The 23,640-nt window shown below is 41.5% G+C and overlaps 1 protein-coding gene across 4 annotated transcripts in view; it reads right to left on the bottom strand.

The window, feature by feature from the left end:
- IL2RA (interleukin 2 receptor subunit alpha) overlaps positions 1–21,860 on the bottom strand; it is a 60,147-nt gene extending 38,287 nt beyond the window's left edge. The window contains exon 1 of one of the 4 annotated variants that reach the window (XR_014793606.1): positions 21,316–21,741. Coding sequence is in view for 3 of the 4 variants with exons in the window: in XM_084868889.1 (XP_084725015.1) it covers positions 21,316–21,379 (64 nt within the window). In the remaining variant the exon portion in view is untranslated. Of the gene's footprint in view, positions 1–21,315 lie in introns of all 4 variants that reach the window. The other 3 variants (XM_084868889.1, XM_084868891.1, XM_084868890.1) reach the window with 3 other exon arrangements.
- Between the last annotated feature and the right edge of the window lie 1,780 nt (positions 21,861–23,640).

The raw sequence follows: 23,640 nt of genomic DNA on the forward strand, positions 1-23,640 counted from the left end.
TGAAGAATACTAATCAAATGTTTTGTATGATGCCCCACTATTGGAATTTGTCTGATGTTCTTGTTATAATTAGCTTGGAATTAGAAGGATAGTTTTCATAAGATTCTCAAAGTAATCCATGACCAAAAATTTGTTAAGAAGGGTGCAGTGTAGGAATTTGCCAATGAAATGACCTTGACTCTTGTCATTCTATTTTTTCTCAGAAGTTTCATCATTTCAGCCCTTTACATATATTGACTAATTTAATTCTGAAAACTGTACTATGAAGTAAATGTTATAATTATTACTGCCATTTTTCAAATGAGACATTAAAGTGCTGGGAGATTTGATAAATTGCCTGATGTAATTTCTAGCTTGGTCACTCAGCTCGAGGACCCACAGTAATGGAGCTGAGAGTCTCCTCTATGCTTCAGAGCCCATATTCTTAGTAATGATGCCAGCTATGCTGTCTCTTTCAGATCTGTATCTCTATCCCTGAACTCTAGTCTACACTACTCTGTGCCCTTCTATTTTTCCACTCAGCTATCCTCTGATACTGCAACTTTGTTCAAAACTATTTCTTCTCCTACTTGACATTACCATTGAGGTTTTATCCAATTCAATCAGATAAAATAATGTAGAGGCATAAAAAATAGAAAGAAGCCGAAACCAGTTTGGCTCAGAGGTAGAGCGTCGGTCTGCTGACTGAAAGGTTTCGGGTTCGATTCCGGTCAAGGGCATGTACAGTGGTTGCGGGCACATCCCCAGTAGGGGGTGTGCAAGAGGCAGCTGGTCGATGTTTCTCTCTCATCAATGTTTCTAGCTCTCTATCCCTCTTTCCTCCTCTCTGTAAAAAGTCAATAAAATATATTTTTAAAAAATAGAAAGAAAACTATCATTGTTTGCAAATTATATGATAGTATATCTACTAAACCCAAGAGAATCAATGATGAAAGTAATAAAATGATTTTAAAAGATAGCAATTCATAGTGGTACTAAAAAAAATCATGGGTTATGAGGAGGAGGGAGAAAGCTCTTCTTTACAAGATAATGCCAGCTAACAGATGCTAAAAAATGATCTCAGGGGAATTAAGTGGAGAAAGATGGATCTCCAGCGACTTAAGTTAAGTGAAAAAGCCTATTTCAGAGTTTTCATATTATATTATTCCATTCATATAACATTCTTAAAATGACAAATTATAGAAATAGATATAGCTTAGTGGTTGTCAGGGATTAAAAAAGAAGGAGGTAGGTGTCTGTGGCTACAAGAGGGTAGCAGGAGGGATCCTTGTGATGGAATCCATTGTGTATCTTAAACCATTGTACATGTAGATTCCCATGACCCTCATTTAAGAGAAATGAGGGTCATGGGAATCTACACATGTGATAAAGTTGCATAGAATTAAACAATACACTATTGAGTTCATACAAAATTGGTGCAATCAATTGACATTGATAGATTATATCAATGTCAATTTCTGCTTGTGATATTGTGCCAAAATCATGTAGGAAATTGAATGAAGAATATATTGGATCTCTATAATTTACAACCGCATGTGACTCTACAATTATCTCAAAATTAAAAGTTAAAAACAAATATACAGACAGCCCTCTGATCCTTTCTTGGACTTGTTTCTCTTAATGACCCTCATTTCTCTTACTGACCCTCACATTCCCATCATCTGAGTCTCCCAAATTTGACCCTTCTGCATCTTCTTTAAATTCCACGTCTCCTTTGCCTACATATCAAATCTCTTCCTAAGAATCATTATTTTTATCTGCTCAATAGTCTTTTTATAATTAATTTTGAAAGAGAGAGAGAGAGAGAGAGAGAGAGAGAGAGAGAGAGAGAGAGAGAGAGAGAGAGAGGAACATTGATTTGTTGTTCTGCTTATTCATGCATTCGCTGGTTGTTTCTTGTATGTGACCTGACCGAGGATCGAACCTACAACCTTGATGTATCAGGATGACACTCTAACCAACTGAGCAACCTGTGTAGGGACTCTGTGCAACACTCCTGTTCACATCTCTTCTGAACTTCACTTTCACCACCTAACTGTTCACCTGCCATAGCAATAGCATCTTATCATTTCTCTCTACCTTTCATCTCTCCATCACTCCAATATGTCTTTAAAATATTGTCAAATCAAGCATCCTAAAGCACAGAACAAATTGTATTAGTAGCATAAATAAATGGCCGAGAGGAGAGGTTTCATGTGTTCTCCACCCGTGTGACTCATCTCTGGTTATAACAATAACAACCCTCCCTTCTTTTTCCCTTGATCCAGGAAGTGGGTTTGTCTAACATGGACTAAGTTTTTGTTGGGAGATATTGATTGCATTTTGTTGCTTTACTTTGGTGATTGAGTTTGCCAATCAAAGAGCAGATGGAAGATTCCTGAGAACCATAAACCAGAATGTGACCATAGGAGCTTCTTGGACACTCCAAGTCTTTGCCTTTGGCCCTGCCATTTAGGTCTCCTGACATGGTGCCCCCCTGATGGGGAATTCTGCCCCTGTTTATAAGCCAGATAAGGAGAAAGACTGCTCTTGATTCTACCATGTTTGAAGGGTGAAAAGAGGTTCATTTGATAGGATCAGCAGAATAGGTCGCCCACTTGATAGAGGGAATGTTGTGTTCAAGGAACTGTAGGTAGAATGTTTTGCTGGAGTGTGAATGGCAACGTTATGAATGACAGAAACGTATCAGTAGAAATAATGTATGTCAACGGATCTTGAAATCTGTAAAAAACTCAATAAATCCTGTTTGTTGCCTTTATAACTGCCTCAAGCAGTGCAGCATTTAGGACAAAGTGATAAAATACGTAAGGTTACTTTGTGAGTTGGAAAAAATATTTAAAATGTTACTTACAGCTTGATTGTGTCAGAGCAAAAAAAATGGAGTTTCTTTTATATTCATCTTCTAAGAACTATTTGAGAATTCTACATTAGTTTCCTTCCTCCCACCTATATTCACATGAATAGTTTAAAACGGGTTTCAAATCTATTAAAATATGGTCATCCCTGACCATGTGGCTCAGTTAGTTGGAGTATCGTCTGGTACCCCAAAAGGTTGTAGGCTCAATTCCCAGTCAGGGCACATAGCTAGGTTGCAGGTTCAATCCCTGGTTGGGGCATGAATGGGAAGCAACCAGTCTATGTTTTTATCTTACATCGATGTCTCTCTGTCTCTCTCCCTTCCTCTCTCTCTAAAAATCAATATAAACTTATCCTTGGGTGAGGATTCAAAAGAGAAATAAAATTTTAAAATAAATAATAAAATAAAATATGGTCAATTCCCTGATCACGTCTAGGTAGGTCCCCACAGTTTAGTTTGAATACTTCCAGTCACTTCTAGTTGTTGCTGGCTGCCTGCATCACCTATTCTTTATTTAAACTATTTCATCAACACGGGAACTGAATAAATTATTGGGAGCATTGGCAGTGGTAATACTGTTCATTTATTCACTCAAACTAATATTCATCTTTGTTCAGCAAGAATAAATGTTGAGGGGAATGTGGCAGAAGCAAAATTTGATGCCACAAGGAATGGGGGCTGGGACAACCATGACAAGGGAAGTTACTGTCATTAAGGAAAAGGCACAGTCCTGTCTAGGTTGCTCAGTTGGTTAGAGTGTCATCCGGTGCCCCAAAAGACTGTAGGTTCGATTCCCAGTCACGGCACATACCTAGGTTATGGGATAAAAAAATTCATCCTCGGGTGAGGATTGAAGAAAAAGAAAAAGAACCTGGTTCAATGGGGAAATAAGAGGTGAGACTGTGTGCTCCTAGGGAGGAAACTTGGGTGCAATTGGGCAAATTCAGCTGTGATTAGCGTCTATCATCTCTGTGTTATCTGACCCACAGTTCCTGACTGGACCTAGGAGTCAAATAGTCAGATTTTCCACAGTTGAAGAATGAGTGGCTCACATGGTCAGACCTGTCTGGAAAACAACCTATGCCTTCTTCAGCACTTGTTACCAAGAATAAAGGGGAATCAAAGGTAGGAATCCAGTTATTTTCTCTTTACCTTGGAAAGAAAAAAGAAGGCAGGCCGATAATAAACAAAAATGTTGGTTATTATCGGCTGACTCTACATTGAAACTGTTATATTTCGGAATTTCAAATGCTTCTGCCAGTAAAGTGTTGAAACTGTTATTTCTGCCCCTCAAGTCTTCTCAAGCTTCTGTACATGAAAGGGTTAACCACAAATTCACCACAGAATGTCAACCTGATGAAAATTAAAGGGTTGTCAGATAAGAAAAACAAGGGAGGTAAAAATATACTCTTGTTCTTTCTCTGAAATCTAAAAGCAGTTTTCCTTCAAATCTTTGAAACCTAATTCTTGGGATGGAATAATATTTTTAGTAAAAATATGCTGCATGGGTGAATCCCACCCACAGTCTTCTATGAGGAGAGTTTTCTGTGAAATTAGACTACAGAGTTGAGAATATTTTCAACTGGATAACAACAGGATTTCCACTGAAACTGTAAAGAATACTAGCTAGGTAGGTATGATGCCAGGTAGGAACTTAAGACCAGAAGAGAAACAAAGAAAAGATAAAAAAAGGAAAAAGTCATGTGAAACAATGAAGACTTCAGCAACTCAGTGTTTCTCCTCAGAACTGTAGCCTGGTCTGGGTGTCAGGCAAGAACCAGCCACGTCGACACAGACACTTACTGTGTCAGCACACCAAATCCACATGTGCAAAACTGAGGACGACCCCTGGCCAAATGTTGCCTTCAGCCACTCTCTCCCGTTATCTCCATACCCGTCTCCTGGGCGTGACGCTTGGGCCCTTCGCTCAGAGGCATTCTTTGCTCTCAAGAATCACAACTTTAAACAAGACACAAGTGTATACTGTTTGGACTAAATATTTGTTAACCCCCCCCCCCCGCCCCCCCCCCCCCACACACACACACTGTCCAATGTAATGGTATTAGAAGTTGAGGTCTTTACAAGTAGATAAGGTCATGAGGGTGAAGCCTCATGAATGGGATTCATGCCCTTCTAAGAGTCACCAGAGAGCTGGCTTCCTCTCCCTGCTCTCTGCCCTGTGAGGACCCAGCAAGGAGGTGGGCATCTGTGACCCAGAAGCAGGTTCTCACAGACCTCCACCATGCTGCCCCCTGACCTCGGACTTCCCGTGGGATGATGTGGTGGGAAACACAAGATAAGGAGGAAGTTCTGTTACCAAAAATCCTCTCTTGTACTCCAGGGACCGGCCTTAGAAATGCCAAGTTAACATATTGCGGACGGGTCACGAGAATTCTCGTGTTTCCTGTTCTAAGGCTTGTGACCAATCACGAAAATTCTCGGCTTTTCGTTGTCATTTAGAGAGAAACAGTGTAATGGAAAACACATTCGCTGAAGTTAAAAATTACAAAAGGAATTTAAAGTGATTAGTCTTTTGTCGTTAGTAATAAAAATAACTTTTTTATATCAATTTGATATTTTTAAAGTGCTCAGTAACCATGGATAGTGACAAAGAACATGATAAAATTATGGATATATTTGCTGACAAAGATATCAGATATTCCAAGTGAAAGTGATTAAAGCTTTGACAGTGGCAGTGATATAATTATTCCTTCAAAAAGGCGAAAAAAATAGTAATTTCAAGTGATTCCAAACCTGAAAATTTGAACAATTCCACACATGATTTTGAGTGTAATTTGGGTCTTGGTTGCCAAGATAATGATTGGTCAAAAAAGAACTTTCAACCTAACTTGGAAAAATTTGAAGGTAATACCTGGTTTACAGTTACACCATGTGATTATAAGAACATCATTGTAGTCACCAACTTGATTTTTTTAAAAATATATATTTTATTGATTTTTCACAGAGAGGAAGAGAGAGGGATAGAGAGTTAGAAACATCGATGAGAGAGATTCATCGATCAGCTGCCTCTTGCACATCCCCTGCTGGGGATGTGCCCGCAACCAAGGCACATGCCCTTGATTGGAATCGAACCTGGGACCCTTAAGTCCGCAGGCCAACGCTCTATCCAGTGAGCCAAACCGGTTTCGACACCAACTTGATTTTTGATGACAATCTGTTTGAACTATTTTATCATCAATCGAACACATATTATAATCAAAATTTGGGAAAGCACAAAATTTTGATAGCAATAAAATGGTCTCCTGTTACTCCAATAGATATGAAAAAATTTTAGGACTTAAAGGGTTAATGGGGCTTACTTGAAAGATACTTGGAAGGAATATTGGTTTACAAGCCCAGTTCTAGCTGGTCCAATATTTCCTCGGATGCTGAGTCGAAATCATTTTGAACAAATCTGGACTTATTGGCATTTCAATGACAATGCAAAGATGACTAAATCTTCATTCAGGCTATTTAAAATTCAATCTGTACTCGACCATGTTATTAGTAAATTTGAAACACTATATAAGCCTATGCAAGAATTATCATTAGATGAAGGCCCCATCTTCTATTTCAAACCTACAACCAGCTGAAATTATTAAATATGGTTTACTTGTAAGAATGGTGTGTGAGAGCAAGACGGTATATTTGCAATATGGAAATGTACACAGGTGAAGGGAAAAAATTGAATGATTCTATTCTGTCACTACTTTTGCTGTACCTGGAATTGGGGCATCACATATTCAAGATAACTATTACAATAGCGTTTCAATTGCAGAAACTTTATATAAAAAGAATTATCCTACTAAAGCTTGCAAAGTATGCAAAAATAATGGTAAGAGAAGAGAAGCATGTTACATTTTCCAGCTTTGTTTAGTTCCACTTCATATCACACAGTGATTTACAAAGTATCATACTTTAAAAAGATATTAGCTTGTAAGAACATGTAATAAATAACTTCAAAATGCAATGGGTGTTTAACTTTAAAGTGTGCCTTTAACATTTATGTAAAACGTTTTTTTGTACTTGTTATCTGGCCACTGGGTAAAGCTAGGAATAAAGCCACTAGTCTGCCATGTGTTAACTTAAAGGCTTTTGTGGAGTTCAGGCTGTGGACTCAGAGTGGGCTGCACTCCCGCAGCCAGCGCCGAGGGAAACACGGCCCTCCAGGTTCTCAGCGCTCTGCACCATTCCCGCCTTACATAAATTCTTAGTTATCCCACGCAATCATGGTTTCTGGGCCTGCAATGGGCATTAATATTGGGCATTAAATCCAAGGTGGCTGAATTTTCTAAGGACATGGGAACTTTAAGATCTGTTACCTTGATTCACTGGAAATTGCTTTGTGCTAAAAAAGTAACAAATGGAACTCATCAAGGATGTGGTCATTATAGCTGTCCCCCTGGGAGGTTAAATGGCACCGTCAGCATGATGTTGAAGAGATGTTACTTTTCACTCTATGACAGGGCAAATGTTTATTAAGCCGTAGAATGTCAGGACTGAAAGGGGGCTCAAAGACGCCTTCTCTCAATCTGCTTCTTGCATAAGAGCATTCACTTTGTCCGAGGTATCTCAGAGTAACGGCACGCCAGGAGCTGTTCTAGGCACTTCACACACATCGACTCCCCTATTCCTCTCAGTCACCTATGACATAGGCTATTGTAAAGAGTAATGCTAAATATCACAATATTATATCATTAGAATAGAATTAAATATATGGTAAATAAAATACAAAATACTATAGTTTCATTAACAAAATTATCATTGGATAATAACTAATGATTAGATGAGTAGCTCTTATCCTCTGCATTATATAGGTGGTGGAAGTGAGGCACCGATAGGTTCAGTGAGTGACCTTCCCAGAGCCACTCAGCCCTTCGGTCGCAAAGGCAGTAGTTGGACCCAGCAGCCTAACAGCTGTATGTGCTCAGACCTTTCCTCCCGTTTGTGCCTTGGCTGCATCTGCTCCTGTGGTCCCTGCAGCCTATGATCTCCCCCTGCCCTTGTCCCGCATCTGTCCCGCACTGTGGAGATGCTGTCGTAGGTCTTCTCAGTGGGGGTGATGAGAGTGATCATGGAGAGAGGTTGCTAATGTTCAGAGATTGTAAGGGCTGGAGTCTCCAGAGACTGGGGCTTGATTTGGTACATGGGACCAGTAAAAGGAAAGGAGGCATTTTCCCAGGTGTCCAGGACAGCTGGCTGGTTAATGGTGTTGCCATTGAAACAGAAAATGGGGGAGAAAGAGCCTGGGAGAGCAATTCTGGAGGTATTCAGCGTGGAAGCCTGAGAGATATCCATGTGGAAAGGTCCACTGGGCCTTTGGTTATGCAGATTAGAAGTCCAGCAAGTCGTGTTTATTGAGCACCTTCCACATCCTGGTCATTTTAGGCAGCCTGTCTCGCACAGCCAGTGGGCAGGGGCTTGAGGGGCGTTGTTCCCATTTTATACCCACAGCAACTGAAGCCCGTGGAGGTTTAAGAAACCTGCCTACCATCCACTCTCCCCTCACCTCGCAGCCTAACTTTGGGGTCTGCCACTCCCTGACTCCCATCCCGTCTGCTGCTAGTCATTCACAATGAAGACAGTGCCAACTCTCCGGATCACGTCCCTCCCTTGCCTAAGGCTGCTCTGTGGTGTTCTGTTCCTCTCAGGACACAGTGTTACCCCTGTACTTGGCAAGGCTTTGTGATATATAGCTCACACCCCGCTTCACAAGCCTCCCCCTCCGCTGTGTACCTGAGTGCCCCGTCCTGGCAGAACCATGTGCAGCTCTCGGAGCTCACTGTGTCCTTTGTCTTTGGCCTTGCTCTCGCTGAACTTAAAACGTAGTTTCTGCCTTCTTGACTCTATATTCTCCGGCAGGTCTCCCTCACTGTCGTTTTTCTCTAGGAAGCCTTCGGACCCTCCCCGGCCTTGGCATTCCTCTGCACTCGCAGGCTACCCTGCCATTTCTTGTGCTCACCACACTGTGCCCACAGATCCCACCACCCTGCTAGTGCCTGCAGAGAAGGGCACTCGATGATTGGCCTAGTAGGGGTGTCGAACTCAATCAGAGAAGGGGCCAAAATCTAAAATCCAGCCTAAATCGCGGGCCGAATGGTTTACTGAACAGTCATAAACTGACAATGTCATAAACTGACAGTGGAGTGCAGTGATGACAGCGCGGTGCGGGCCACATTGCAAGGCCTGGCGGGCTGGATTTGGCCCGCGGGCCTTGTGTTTGACACATGTGGAAAGGAAAGTAGAGTCATGCATGTCCACGCTAGGATCTGAATGCAAGCCTGTAGCTCCCCTAATTCATGAGCCCTTTCTGCTCTCCCAATATGTTTTTCAGTGGTCAGAATTCCAAGTAGGCAGCTGAGGTGTGGAAGATTATTCCAGTAAGGAGGGGGGCGGGGTGGAAATAAGGTTTCCCTAGGAACCAAGCTTTGAAATCACAGGTGAAGAATAGGAGGAGGGCTGCTGGCAGGGTTGCATGGAGCTGGGGTGCCCTCTGCAGAGGACATGTGGACATCCAGGAAAGAATATTAGATGCCAGGCTTTGGAAATGTGTCCTATAGGCAGTGGAAGGTGATTTGGGCTCTTTGATCAGGGAGAAGTCATCATGAATTTTGCTTTCAGGGGAGATTAGTTTGGGGATAAATCAAAGAGTGACTTCAAATGAGAGACGAGAGGCTGGCTTGCATACAAGCCACGGGACAATTGCTTTCCTTGTATAAGGATGGAGCAGATAGCCCACTTCTACTGCTATTCTGGGCCTCACAACCTATTTCCTCACCTGTAAAATAGGCGTGATAATAATGGTACCTGTCTCATAGGGTTGTTCTGAGGATTCGGCAAGATAACACATGAAAAGTGTGCAGCTTGGGGCATGGCTGGCCCACAAAAAGGCTCCAGAGCCACAACTACTACCACATGAAGAGGAGGAAAGGAGGGTGCTTAGGCAGCCTGTCCTGCTCTGGCTCAAAGTCCCTCCTGCCCCAGCCTACGGCAAACCCAGACCAGAGGGGAGAAACGCAAGCCTCCCTGGGAGAGGGAAAGTGAAATTCATGGCCTGATGAATGAAATGCAGTGAAAGCCAGAAGTGAGATAAATAAAAAAATGTTTGAATACCGAGAGCTGAAATGCTAACCCTTTGCGGTCTCTGTGCTCTCTTGGGTGTTAGCAGGATGTCTGGGGAAATTGCCCTTTTATTTTATGATGGTTTTGGGGTGTGTGTGTGTGTGTGTGTGTGTGTTTGTAGTTGCTTGTTTTGCTTTCCACTTGAAATACGGAGTTTTCTTTTTACAAAGATCCTTTTATTCTAAATCAGGCCATGAACAGAGGTGTCACTACCACAGGGGCCGGAAACACTCAGTGATACCACACAGATACCACACAGACGCTCGGTTGGGTTTGAAGGCTGTGCCCGGTTTCATCAGCCAGGGAAGCCAAGCCAGCCATGGCCACAGCCAGGAAAGGTATCAGATGAGCAACCTCTTGTAAAGTCATCACGTCATCCCCAAAACTCCCGGGAAACTCACAGCGCTCTGAGACAGGAAGAAGCTGACGTCAGCTTGTGTTTTGGGGACTTCAAACAAAACTCTTAGAAATGATTCTTTGTCCTTTACTTGGTGTCATAATAACTGATCTTTTGATGAGGAAATGGGCCAGTTTGTTCCAAAAGGCTCATTTCATGAAATTAAAAAAAAATAAATAAATAACACCACTGTTCCTTTGCTTTTAAGTACATAATAACATAAATGAACCCTGGTAGGTTTCCTTAGGTCTTCCCTGGGGTTTAGAGAGGGAAGTGGTTCCTGCCCCGCTGGGGAGGCAGCACTTGGTCAGCACCATCTACAAACGGGGCTTCTGCACCACTTAGGGGCTTCAGGAGAAATCGAACAGTTCGATCTTAAAGAACTGTAAATACTCCCACTTGAAATATTCCCGTTTTCCTGTAAAGGAATTTCTTGAGCAAAAGACAGTTTCTGCACATCCTCTCTCTATGTTATTCCAAATTCAAAATTAGTGTTTGATTTTGGTCATTAAAAATAACCAAACAATCTCTCAGCTTCCTCTTCTTTCCTTCTTTTCTTCCTTCCTTCTTTCCTTCCTTCCTTCCTTCCTTCCTTCCTTCCTTCCTTCCTTCCTTCCTTCCTTCCCTCTTTTCTTTCTTCTTTCTTTCTTTCTTTTTATTTCTTCTTACTTTCTTTTTTTTTTGTCCCAAATGTTAGTGTAAACTTGAGGCAGTTATTGACTTAAGATGTTGGGACTTGCAGTAAGAATAACCATCTATCTATCTGTGTGTTCCACCACTCTTTCTTTCTTTACTCTTGTACCTTAGATCACAGGTTGTAGTTATCTATGCCATGCATTTCTCCCCTGTTGCCTGGTGAGCTCCTGGAGACTAAGGACTGGGTTACATTCATCTCTTACCCTGTATTTGGCATATGGTAGTGGCTCAATACATATTTGCTGACTGACTGAATAAACAAAGGAGTGGACAACTGACTGGAAGGTCTGCCACAGGCAAGATGTCCCAGCCATCCTATGGCTTCCCTCTTCCACCTGCCCCACCCATCCTGTCTGTGGGCTCTGCTTCGCAGCAATGGTTTCACTCTGAAAACCATCACAGCAGGGAAATCTCCCACCATGCTGTCTTAGAGGCACCCACCTATCCTGCCTTTGTTTTTATTGCTGAGAGTACAGAGAGCAGTGAGGCTGCTGGAGGAGGTATCTATTTCGGTCCCAAACAGAAAAGAGTGGGTGATTCCGTGGGCAGAGATGGCAATTCCTGAACATGGTGTGATTGACTCATGCCCGGAGGTGCTCAGAATTTCCTCTGTTTTGTGGGCGTTTGGGGCAGACATGCCCCGACTGAAGTTGCTTTGAAGCACAGTCAAATGCAAGATAGAACTCCAGCTGCTCTTTTGAGGGTAGAAGGAGCACTGAAGGGGAACAGCAAGATTCAGAGAATTTAAGACTCCAGGGACTTGATGGGCCTTAAGAGACCATCCCTCCCGCACATTAAGGGACAGCTCCCCGTGGCAGCAGGGTTTGGTTTCCATAGGCACATTAATTTATGCATAATCACAGAAGCAGTGGGACATACCCCAGAACATATTTACTTCAACTTTCAAAAGAGTGAAAATAAACTTCTCTGTTAACATGGCACATATATCTTGGACACTTAGCAGCAATTTAGAAGGACAGTAAAGAATCCAGGCTCACCAGAACTGGTTTGGCTCAGTGGATAGAACGTTGGCCTGCTGACTGAAAGATCCCAGATTTGATTCCGGTCAAGGGCATGTACCTTGGTTTCGGGCACATCCCCTGTCGGGGGGCTGGGGTGCAGGAGGCAGTTGATTGATGTCTCTCTCTCTCATTGATGTTTCTAACTTTCTATTCCTCTCTGTAAAAAAATCAATAAAATATATTTTTTTAAAAGAATGCAGGCTCTGGGGTGAGACTGCCTGGCTCACAGCCTAATTGTGTGACATTGAGCCACACATGTAACCTCTGTAAGCCTCAGCTTTCCAGGTGTAAAATAGGAATAACAATAGGGCCTGCCTTATTTTGAGGATGAGCTGAAGTAATACTATGTTTTCACATAAGACCTGAAAGATAGCCTTTAGAATATGAATAGTCGCTCTTGTTATTATCATTACAGTTTAAAATATTTTTGGAACAGGCTGAAAGCAAATAAGCCTGAAAGGAAAAATTGTGTTTTGGTATCAGTATTTGTGCACAGCCTGCCTTAACCAGCCAGCTGTTTTCCAGTTCACAGCTTCGCTCATCAGTCAACTTTCCATGCTCTTTAGGGTAAAAGAACCAATTGTCTTCTTTGAACTTCCTTTTGATCTTTAGAAATGTTCTTCTTCTTCTTCTTCTTCTTCTTCTTCTTCTTCTTCTTCTTCTTCTTCTTCTTCTTCTTCTTCTTCTTCTTCTTCTTCTTCTTCTTTCTTCTTCTTCTTCTTCTTCTTCTTCTTCTTCTTCTTCTTCTTCTTCTTCTCCTCCTCCTCCTCCTCCTCCTCCTCCTCCTCCTCCTCCTCCTCCTCCTCCTCCTCCTTCTTCTTCTTCTTCTTCTCCTCCTCCTCTGAGTAAAAAGTACTCAACTACTCCTAGTCTGACACCAGCCTATTCTTTCACTGCATCTGGAATAAGGAGTGTGAGGACTCCTGGGCAAAGGAGAAAGTTGTCTGGCTAATCTGACCCTCTGCTTCCACCATGGGGTGGGCTGCCCAGAGGCACAGACTTCTGACCAGCATCTTACTCCTTCCCTTCATCTTCCTCCCAGCCTGGTGACCCCCACCTATGACACCCACACTTTGGTGCCCTACTTTCCTCCTGTAGGTAAGATGCCTGGCACTGGGCTGCAGACAAAGTTGGTGATCAAAAGTCCCATGAACTGGGTGGTGTGGTTGTAGGTGTGAGCTATCAGGATAATCTAGCCACCAGCGTGCGGTTAGCTGGTGCTGGGTCAGGGACAACATTTGGATGCGGGGAAATAAGACCCTGGGCTTTTTTACTGTTACCCAAAGGTAGCATGTAGCCTTGGTGATGCTGATCCAGGGATCTACTGTGTGAATGAAGTCTACCAGGTTCCAATGATATGTGTAGAAAGAGGATTAAAGTGAGATACTTTTTATATGAGCAAAATTTTATTTGAATCAGAGATCACTAGCCATTTAACCTCATTTTGCTCAGCACACACATGCACACACACACACACAAATGCATGTGTGTGTATGCATATATGTGTATACATACATACATATATATGTATATCATAATATGCTAATTAGAGCGGACATCCTTCCAGATGGCCTTCTGGATGAAGCCAGGGCCGCAAGGGAAGTCCAGGTCCCGGGTGCCAGAGAGACGTCGGTGCCAGCAGCTAGGGGAAGGAAGGCCTACTCTTGCATGAATTTTGTGCATGGGGCCTTTAATATATATAATGTTTTTATTGCCTTAGTAAACTCCTGTTTTCAGTTTGTTACTCATGGAGCATGATCCATGTATACAACTTTAGCAAAATTATTAGAAGACACCATTCTACAACCCATCTTCTGATGTTCACAAGCACAAATTCAGAGCCAATAAGTCCCATCTCCACCGAGAAGCCTTCCCTAAGCAATAAATTTTTCCTAAGCCCACCTATTCTGATTGCTATGGAATGTGTCAGTTTTGCCACATACTACTTTGCAATATGTGATCTTGAATCTTTCCCAGGTTGGTTTGCCCATTTTAGCTGCAAGTTCTGTGTGGGTAGATACAACTTGTATTTCTTCTCATACACAAGAGCCTTGCTACTCGAAATAGGGTCCATGCACATCATGTAGGAGCCTGTTTGAACCAGAATCTCAGGCCCCATGTCCTGGACATCCTGAATCAGATTCTGCTTCCTAGCAATAGCTACAGGTGATCTGTAAATACATTAAAGTTTGGAAAATACTGTGCTAGGGCATCCATTCTTAGTGAATAGAAATGAAATCATGGAATCAGACCAAAATGGGAATCATTAATTTGTGTATTTCAATTCTGACTGCATCTTGAATCCTTTGAGGAACTTTAAAAAACTAATTTTTATGTCCAGTTCTCATCCCCAGAGAATCTGACCTAATTGGTCTTAATTATTCTTGGGGCCAAGGGTTGGTCACTATTTGTTAAAACATCTCAGATGCATAATTAGTGTATAGTTGGTATTGGTAACAACTGCTCTAAATGCATTTCCCAGTGGGACTTGTGTTACCTTATTGAAGGGAGCAAGTCCCAGAGTAACTCTAAAACAAGTCAAATAGCCAAAAACTATCTGAGTAATATTAGAGTGGAAAATACCTAAAATATCTAGAAACAATTATATTACTCTTTTCCCCTAAATGGGTGACTTATTTGAAAGCCTTGTGGGGGGATTCAGTGATGGGTTGTTGACTCATTGGCAACCACGGTTGGCTTCCCTTGTCAGTCAAGAGAAGAATTGCTCAGCAGGTGTTTCATCCCCATTGTTCAGTCAAAAGCAGTTTGATGGCAAGGACAGTCACTTTTTTCATCTCAGTAATCCTGCTAGATGGATGTGTCATTGAGAGTCCATGTAGAGACAAGCAAGGAATGTTGGCCTGGAATGTAAGAGGTCTAGATTCTAGCCCCGGCTTTGCCACTTTTCTTACTTGCCTTGTGTCATTGGTTTGTCCTGGGTGCCCTTTACTTGCTATCTTCTCTAGGCTCCCAGACCTCTTAGGTTGCCCTTGCCAATTATAGTTCCCTTTCCAGAGAGGGCAGCTTCCTGTATCTCATTCTCTCTGTTCAAGACAATAGAGGTTAAGATATCAAATAATGTAATCGTATGTCTTACCTGGGGACCCTGGTTTATAGGGAGGCTTTAATCCCCAAGAATTTTATTCAAAATTTTGTGCATTGGCACATTTTTTTTTCTAAGAAGATAGTTGGTAGATCTCATCAAATTTTCTCAAATACTTACCAATATACCACTCAAAAAAAAAAAATTAAGAACTAAAAACTAGATGGATAGTTGTTATCACATTGTTTTTCCTGTTGAGAAATTCAGCTATGTATATAGGAGTGAAACATGAGGTTCATCTTTATGTAGTGAGGCTTGCTGGGCCCTTTCCCCCCCTTTTCCTCCCCATCCTTGATGGTACCTGGGGTAGCAGGTGACTTTACCTAACCAGAACTTCCTGAAGAAATCATCAGAAAGTGTCACCAAAGAGTTTGGCAGGAGATGAGGGAGCTCTATAACGGTCTCCAATCTTTCCCCACCTGATAGCTGTCTAGACAAAAAATTGAACAAGAAAAGAGGGTCCCAGGAAGGTAGGGACCCCCAGTAACAGAGGAGCCCCAGATGGGCCATGGATTGATATCAGAGGGATGCACATTGTCAGTCCAGAGGGAAGAAGCCCTCGATTCTGAACCAAAGGGATCCGAGCCTATCACTTCCACTTTCTGCTTCCAGAGGAAGGGAGCCTATGCCTTTGTGGAGAGGCCAGGAGGGGAAGAGCTCCTTACTCTGGGTGTGTGGCTATTGGAAGTTCACCAAATACAGGGTGGGACAAAAGTAAGTTTATCATTGTGAGTACACAAAACAGTTTATTCTTGTATTATTATTTATTAATTATGGAATTTTCTTATGAACAACTGTAAACCTACTTTTGTCCCATCCTGTACAGATAAACTCATGGTTCACATTTTACTTTTTTGGTGGCTCCCTTCACTCAGTCTCAGTCACCTTCCTGCTCAAATTCTCCTTCCTTTTATGTTTCTCACTGACAGCCAAAGTTTGGAGTGGGGGAGCAGATAGTGGATTAAAACCAAGAATTCACACTTATATGTTATCCGGAGTCTTTTGTATGTGAAAGGATGAAAATCACATATCCCTAATTTCATTTTCTAGGAGGGGAAGTAAAAAATACAGGTGGGCTGGCCGGTGTGGTTCAGCATCAATCCATGAACCAGGAGATCACGGTTTGTTTCCCAGTCAGGGCACATGCCTGGGTTTTGGGCTCAGTCCCCAGAGTAAGGTGTGCAGGAGGCAGCTGAATGATGATTCTCTCTCATCATTGATGTTTCTATTGTATATCTCTTTACCTCTCCCTTCCGCTTTGAAATCAACAAAGATATATATTATTATTATTATTATTTTTTTTATTATTTTTTTTTTTTTTTTAAGAAATACACTTTGGAAGGAGGCAGAGGACAACCAGAATGGAGAGTTGGGAAGGAACCCAGGATGTTTCCAATCCACCTTCCTGGCCAGAATGCACCCCTTCATGGCATCCCACAATAGTAGCCACAGCTTCTATTTTCAGGGTGAAGGGCTTATAACTTTTTGAATCAATCAATTGAATTAAGACACTTTCCTTTTCTCACAGGGAATGGCCTTGGATAAAGAGAAGAGAAATAGGTTCCCACTCATCAAAAATTCCTTAATCAAGCAAACAAGCAGCCAAAGGCCTCGCCAACAGTGAGGGGTGTTTTTGCCTTGCCTCTTACAACTGCAACAATTACGAAGGCACTGGGTCGTACTTGAGAGCAGCAGAAAGAGTTGGAAATAACCTACAATGAGATGTCAGCTTTGGTATTTTGACATTGAAAGGTCGCTAGACCCAGATCCTGTTGTGTATGTCTTCAGTTTGGGGAAAACTTTTTCATCCCAAAGAACCCCAGCTTGAAAATGCCTTTCAGGCAGAGTGTATTTTCCCCCTATCAGAATTCTTTGCATAGACTGGAAGGGGGCCTTGAAATCATCTCTGTCAACCCTCTCATTTTACAGAGAGGAACTGAGGGCCAGAGAAGTATACAAATTTGTCAAAAATCACATCCTTCACGTCTTCTCGTTAGTCTTCCAACAATGTTTGTTAGGAAGTGCTTTGACCCTCTATCAGCTCCCTGCAAAGTTCAATTTCCTTCCAATTCTTCTATCCACTGACCTCAGTTGACATGCCCCACTCCCTAAGGAGCTCTGTCTATTTGCAAGGTTTCTACTGCTCACTGGGCAATGAGAGGTACAGGGAAATTAACTCCAGAGGCCACCATGTTGAGGGATAGCCTGACTTAAGGGTCACTCTAGCTATTATAGGAATGACTTCAACAAGAAATTACACAGAAGTATTCAGCATACTCAAGGATTTAACAAAAAAAGTTTAAGAATACTTTTCTTTGAGATGAGAGGTTCAAGTGGTAGGGCTATATAGTTCAACCAAAGTTCTTTGCTAGCACCTCTCACTGTCCATTTGTGAAGTCAATTCTTTTGTGTCTCAGTTTTCTTAAATCTAAAATGGAGCATATCTGGCCGAAACCGGTTTGGCTCAATGGATAGAGGGTCAGCCTTCCGACTGAAAGGTCCCGGGTTCGATTCGGTCAAGGGCATGTACCTTGGTTGCGGGGACATCCCCAGTAGGGGGTGTGCAAGAGGCAGCTGATCGATGATTCTCTCTCATCGATGTTTCTAGCTCTCTGTCCCTCTCTCTTCCTCTCTGTAAAAAATTAATAAAATATATTTTAAAAAGTGTGTGTATATATATATATATATATATATATATATATATATATACACACATATATATTTAAAAAATAATAATAAATAAAATGGAGCATACGTATCTATATGTGACACCGCACTGCTTATGTAAGACACTTTTTTGTTGTTGTTAATCCTCACTTGAGGATTTTTCCATTGATTTTTAGAGAGAGTGGAAGAGACAGAGAGAGAAACATCGTTATGAGAGAGACACATCGGTGGGTTGCCTCCCATACACACCCTGACCAGGGCCAGGGATCGGGCTTGCACAACCAAGGTACGTGCCTTTGTCTGGAATCAAACTCAGGACCCTGCAGTTCATGGGCTGATGCTCTACCCACTGAGCCAAACCAGTTAGGGCGAGACAAACTATTTTTTAAAAGTAGAAACTATTTTATGAGGTACTTCCTATGCTTACCAAAACCTTCTTGCCAAGGTATATCTTTTTTTAAATTATTTTTTATTTAATAATTTTAGAAATAGAGAAAAACATCAGTTTGTTATCCACTTTTTAATGCATTCATTGGTTGATTCTTGTATGTGCACCGAAACTTTGGTGCATGCAGATGATACTCTAACCAACTGAGCTACACAGCCAGGGCTCACTGAGGTATACCTGGAAGATGAGGTCTAGAGAAATTGAATGATTAGGTGTGAAGAGTTAAACATTTTTTGTTTTAATGACAAATGTGAAGATGGGAAATTCCAGTGTGGGCAGTAGTCTTTACAAGAAGGGATAATTAGAAATATCATCTTAATGGGTTTCCGCACATTTTTTGTTTTTTATTTTTTAGTCTAAGGGATGAAGATTTGATCACAGAATTCCTAGAATGAAAGAAAGATGATCAAGGTACAGATAAACTCTCAAAATTTCCACAATTCTGAGAAAAGTGCCTCAATAATGTGCCATGGTAACATCAGGAGAATTTTCTTTTAACCACATCCCAGGGCCCAGTAATATAGAGACTAAAAACATTCAAATTGATTAATTGTAACACATCACAATTTTTAAATGGTGGCTTTGGAAAGTTTCAGAATGAAAATCTGCCTTATGAATCAGCTAGAAATTGCATCTGTTGACAATCTGTTTGATTTCAATCGAGACCTCTCGCTCCTAATGAATAAAGACTTAAGACTGGGTTCTTGGAGGAAAAAGTCCAAGATGAGATTGTTATCCAATCCATTTCATTCTCTTTACCACCAACTCCTCATTTGCCTCTGGATTGGACTATCTCAAGAGCCTCATGAACTGCTTCTGGGCTCCTAATGTCTCTCCACCCTATGCCAGAGTCCTCTCCACAGAGCTCTTATCCTGTCTCAGTGAACAGAACAGACAGAGCATGAGCAAGGGAGACCTGGGTTTGAGCCCCAGCTCTGTCACTGCCTGGGAGATTTCTGAATTTTGGATTCTTCTTCATCTAGTGGGTTTGTGACATCCACACTGCAAAGTTGTTATAAAGATTAAAATAAGATATATACCTGGCACAGAGAAGGCACTCTATAGATGATAACTTTTCTTTCCAGTAGTCTTTTCTTGACTACCAAATAGAGTTAAAATTTTTAAACTTGTTATCCGAAGCCTTGGATCATTTTTAAAAATATATATTTTATTGATTTTTCACAGAGAGGAAGAGAGAGGGATAGAGAGTTAGAAACATCGATGAGAGAATCATCGACCAGCTGCCTCTTGCACACCCCCTACCAAGGATGTGCCTGCAAACAAGGTACATGCCCTTGACCGGAATCGAACCCGGGACCTCTCAGTCTGCAGACCAACACTCTATCCACTGAGCCAAACCGGTTTTGGCCGTAGCCTTGGATCATTAATTTGATCTCATCCTACCGTTCCAATCTTAATTTCCAATAGCCTCACATCACTGTGTAGTGCTGGGGGTTACATCAGACCACTTGTGGTTCCCTAATGCTCTTCTGTGTCTTTGCTCATATGTTCCTCTCTGTCTGGAATCTCTACTTATGGAAAGGTACTAGTCCATCAGGGCTCCCCTTGTGTGCCACCTTCACAAAGCCTTCTCTTTTAGTTTCACACTTCCATAGATCTTATCACATTCTAACTTTATTACTGCATTACCTTTATTATATATATGCCTTTCTCTGTCTTACTAGGTTATAAATCTCTTAAGGATAGAGGCTGTCTGGTTTATTTTTATATTTCCCACAGTGATGAAAATAGGAATAAGAGGTATTGGATAGATTTTTGGAGAACTGAGTGAATGAAAGAATCCTCATAATACTTCCACTTGCCCCACTGCCATCAAGATAAGTCACCATTTGCTAACAATAACACAAATTTACTTGTAACTTGTTTCCCAGAAATAGGACATGAATAATTGTAAGGACTTCTCTGTTCTGGCTTGGACTGACCTCCCTCTTTGCAAAGACCACGCTGAGACAGAAATCACATTGTAAGCATTCCTAAAACCATGCCCACTTTAGCTGCAAAGTGAAGAAGTACCTACACCTGGGTCAGTTCACAGCCCAACATAATTTGACCACTTCCTCCAAACAAGCAAAAAGATTATATGCATAATCGTGTTTGACTTCTTAGCACATCGTTCTGTGGCCAGTTAGCATTGTTATATATCTAGAAATTAAGAATATGAAATTATAGACTTTGCCATCTTATCTGTCTTCCTATAAGCAAGAGAAGTCATGAGAAAATTCACACTCAGGTAGGAAGGGTGGTTTTGAGGTAGGAGTTGGAGTTATTGCTTTAAAAAAAAAAAATCAAAAAAACGTTGACAAACCCCTGTGAAAGGTTGAATGAAGTTCAAAATTTGCATATACATACATACATACATACATACATATCCCATACACATACATATAGTACATGCATATACACACATAAGAACACAAGAGAAAGTAGTGTTCAGAAAGTGAGCACACTTATATTTCCAAAATGTCTATAAAGTTGCACATATAATAAGCTTCCTAGGTATGATTTCCAGAGGCAGTAGAGAACCAAGTATACATCCTTAAAGCTAAACTATTCTGAGATCTTAAATTATCCCTATATTTCCTATGTGAGTTACTGACATCTCAGGCACATTTACTTGCTCTTAGATTTCTGGCAGATTTTAACCATTATCTTAACAGCTGGGGGTGCAGCAGAAAACTAAATCCATTGGGAAATAAGAAGAAATTTCTTTTCAATTAACAGGCCACTCTATTCATCCCAAAATTAACAAAGACTTTGAGTGACGGGAGAGCCCATCATTCTTAGCTTTTTTTTTTTTTTATAGAACAGGGACAATTGGGGCATAAAATGGAGCTCCAGAGGGTCGTGAAGAACGGGGTAGAGCCCAGGATCCAAACCTCTTCTCTGTACCTTCTACTTAGGGGCTCCCTGTGATTCTGTGGCTGGGGAGAAATAACATCCAATAGCATTCCTGAGTTCCTGTGGGCACCTGTGACCCCTTACCTGGCATGCAGTCAGTTACCATGATGAATGTGAAGAATTTCCACATCAGCAAGCTTGACTCCATCTTGGCACCTGGGATGGACTGCCTACTTAGGGACAGTGAAGAGAAGATCTTTCTCTGCAGAATTCTGGGTTTCCAGTCAGCCTCTTGTTAGCATCGTGCTGGGAGGATGGAAGATGACAGGATCAATCCGTTAGGGCTGTCATCCTTGCTGGTCCATCCGGTGTCTGTGACAACGAGGAGAAGCTCTCTATAAGCGTCAGGCTGATTTGTTCAGCCAGGAAATTGTGCCTGACATTCTCTAGTCTCAGATAGGAAGTGGTTTTAACCAAGTGTTTTCAAGTTCAATTGCTGGGAGGTGTGGGCTGAGGTTGGTGAGAAGGATTGGGCTTCGTTGATGAGTCTTCTTCAGCTTCACCCAGAACAGGAAAGGGAGATTCCCCTGCTGTTAAAGGAAGGTGAGCAAGCACTTCTTGGCAAGTGGTCTCATCTAGCACTTCACAAATTGAGGTCTTCCCCCGAACTTGCAGCTCCCTGGGGAGTCAGCAGGGGTCAGACGAGATGGGGGAGCATGACCGGTGTAGGAGGAGCCTTGGCCTTAAGTAGCAGGCAGTTCCTAAAACTGTGTGACCTCTAATCCCTTTAAAGAGTCTAGTGGGCATCCGGACAGGTCTCCAAGAGCCAGGTATTAGAAAAGGAAGCAGCATGCTGACCCATACTCAGAATACATTAACAATCTCCAAAGATTTATAATTGGTACTAGTCATTTTACCAGGATGCCCTGGGTTCCCAAATGTGAGTTGTTGTTTTATATGTTGCCTCCAGATTAGCCTTCCTCTTAAAGGAAAATATTAAAGATGGGCTTTTGTTTAAAATTAAATCTTGCTTCCTTGTTTAATTATCAGAGCACTATCTCCTGATTTTCAAGAAATGGTTGACTGTTTTTGCTCTCTGGAAACTCATGTCCATTAGCAATCATCTTGTTATATTAAAATACAATTTTTTAAATATTAGAAAGAAAGCAAAGATATTGTCAAAAGACCATATGGGCATGCCCAAGCAGTTTATGGCTATAATAGTGTTTCTTCTACCCCTGACCTTTCAGAAAGATAGCTACCTCTGAAAAGAGCCTTGGGATTCTGTCAATGGAGTAAGAGTGGTTTCCAGATTTTCCAGTACAAGAATTTGCAGAGAAAAATAGTAAACTGATCTCTTTCCCAGAGTGGGAAACGTATCAAAATTTGGCAATATTACCTTTTAAGATTCCATAGCAGGCCTAACCTCATTGCTAGACATCTTTTCAACTGTATGAAGTATACAGCAATCCCTGTTATTAAGCTGGAGATTTTTGCTAGCTGTACTTATCATCCTGTAATTATAAAAATCATCCTGGCTGAAACCGGTTTGGCTCAATGGATAGAGCATCGGCCTGCGGACTGAAAGGTCCCTGGTTTGATTCCAGTCAAGGGCATGTACCTTGGTTGTGGGCACATCCCCAGTAAGGGGTGTGCAAGAGGCAGCTGATCGATGATTCTTTCTCATCGATGTTTCTAACTCTCTATCCCTCTCTCTTCCTCTCTGTAAAAAAATCAATAAAATAAATATTTTTAAAAAATCATCCTGAAACAAACTTACAGAAAAATTGGAATTTTGTTACAAGTAATATCTACACCCCCCCAAAAAAGAAACACAACATTTAATAGTGTTGCCAATACGAAGTTTCGTCACCCTAGAATACTTTAGTGTGTGTTTCCTATGAACAAGGACATTTTCCAACGTCACCACAATTAAAATCAGGAAATGACATTGATGCATCACTGCCATTGAATCTCCAGGCCAGGTCTCTCCAGTTGTCTCAGTAATGCTCTTTCAAGCAAAAGGATCCCATTCAGAACCACTTGTTGTATTAAGTCATCACGTGTCCTTAGCAGGTCCTCTGTCTTTTCTTGATTTCATGATCCAGCACTTTTGAGGAATATAGGCAAGTTATTTTATAGCTTACCCCTCAATTTTGATTTCTTAATTGTTTCCTCATGATCAGATTCAGTTGTGCATCTTTGGCAGTAGTGATACTATGTACTTGTGGCACCCTTTTACCCCATTACTGACAATGTTCACTTTGATCACTTGATTAAAGTGGTATCTCCCAGGTGCCTCCACTTTAAAGTCACTATTGTCGTCTTTGTGATATCAAACTTTCAATTTATTCATTTACTTATATCTATATGGACTTGGTATTTTCTCTTTTATTCAGTGGGTTATAATCTCTCACTGTCATTTAGTTCAATGCCTAAATTGTCTCCTATTTGTCCACTGGAAATCCA

This window comes from Pipistrellus hanaki (genome assembly GCF_964339955.1).
Source record: "Pipistrellus hanaki genome assembly, chromosome: 1".
NCBI lineage: Eukaryota > Metazoa > Chordata > Mammalia > Chiroptera > Vespertilionidae > Pipistrellus > Pipistrellus hanaki.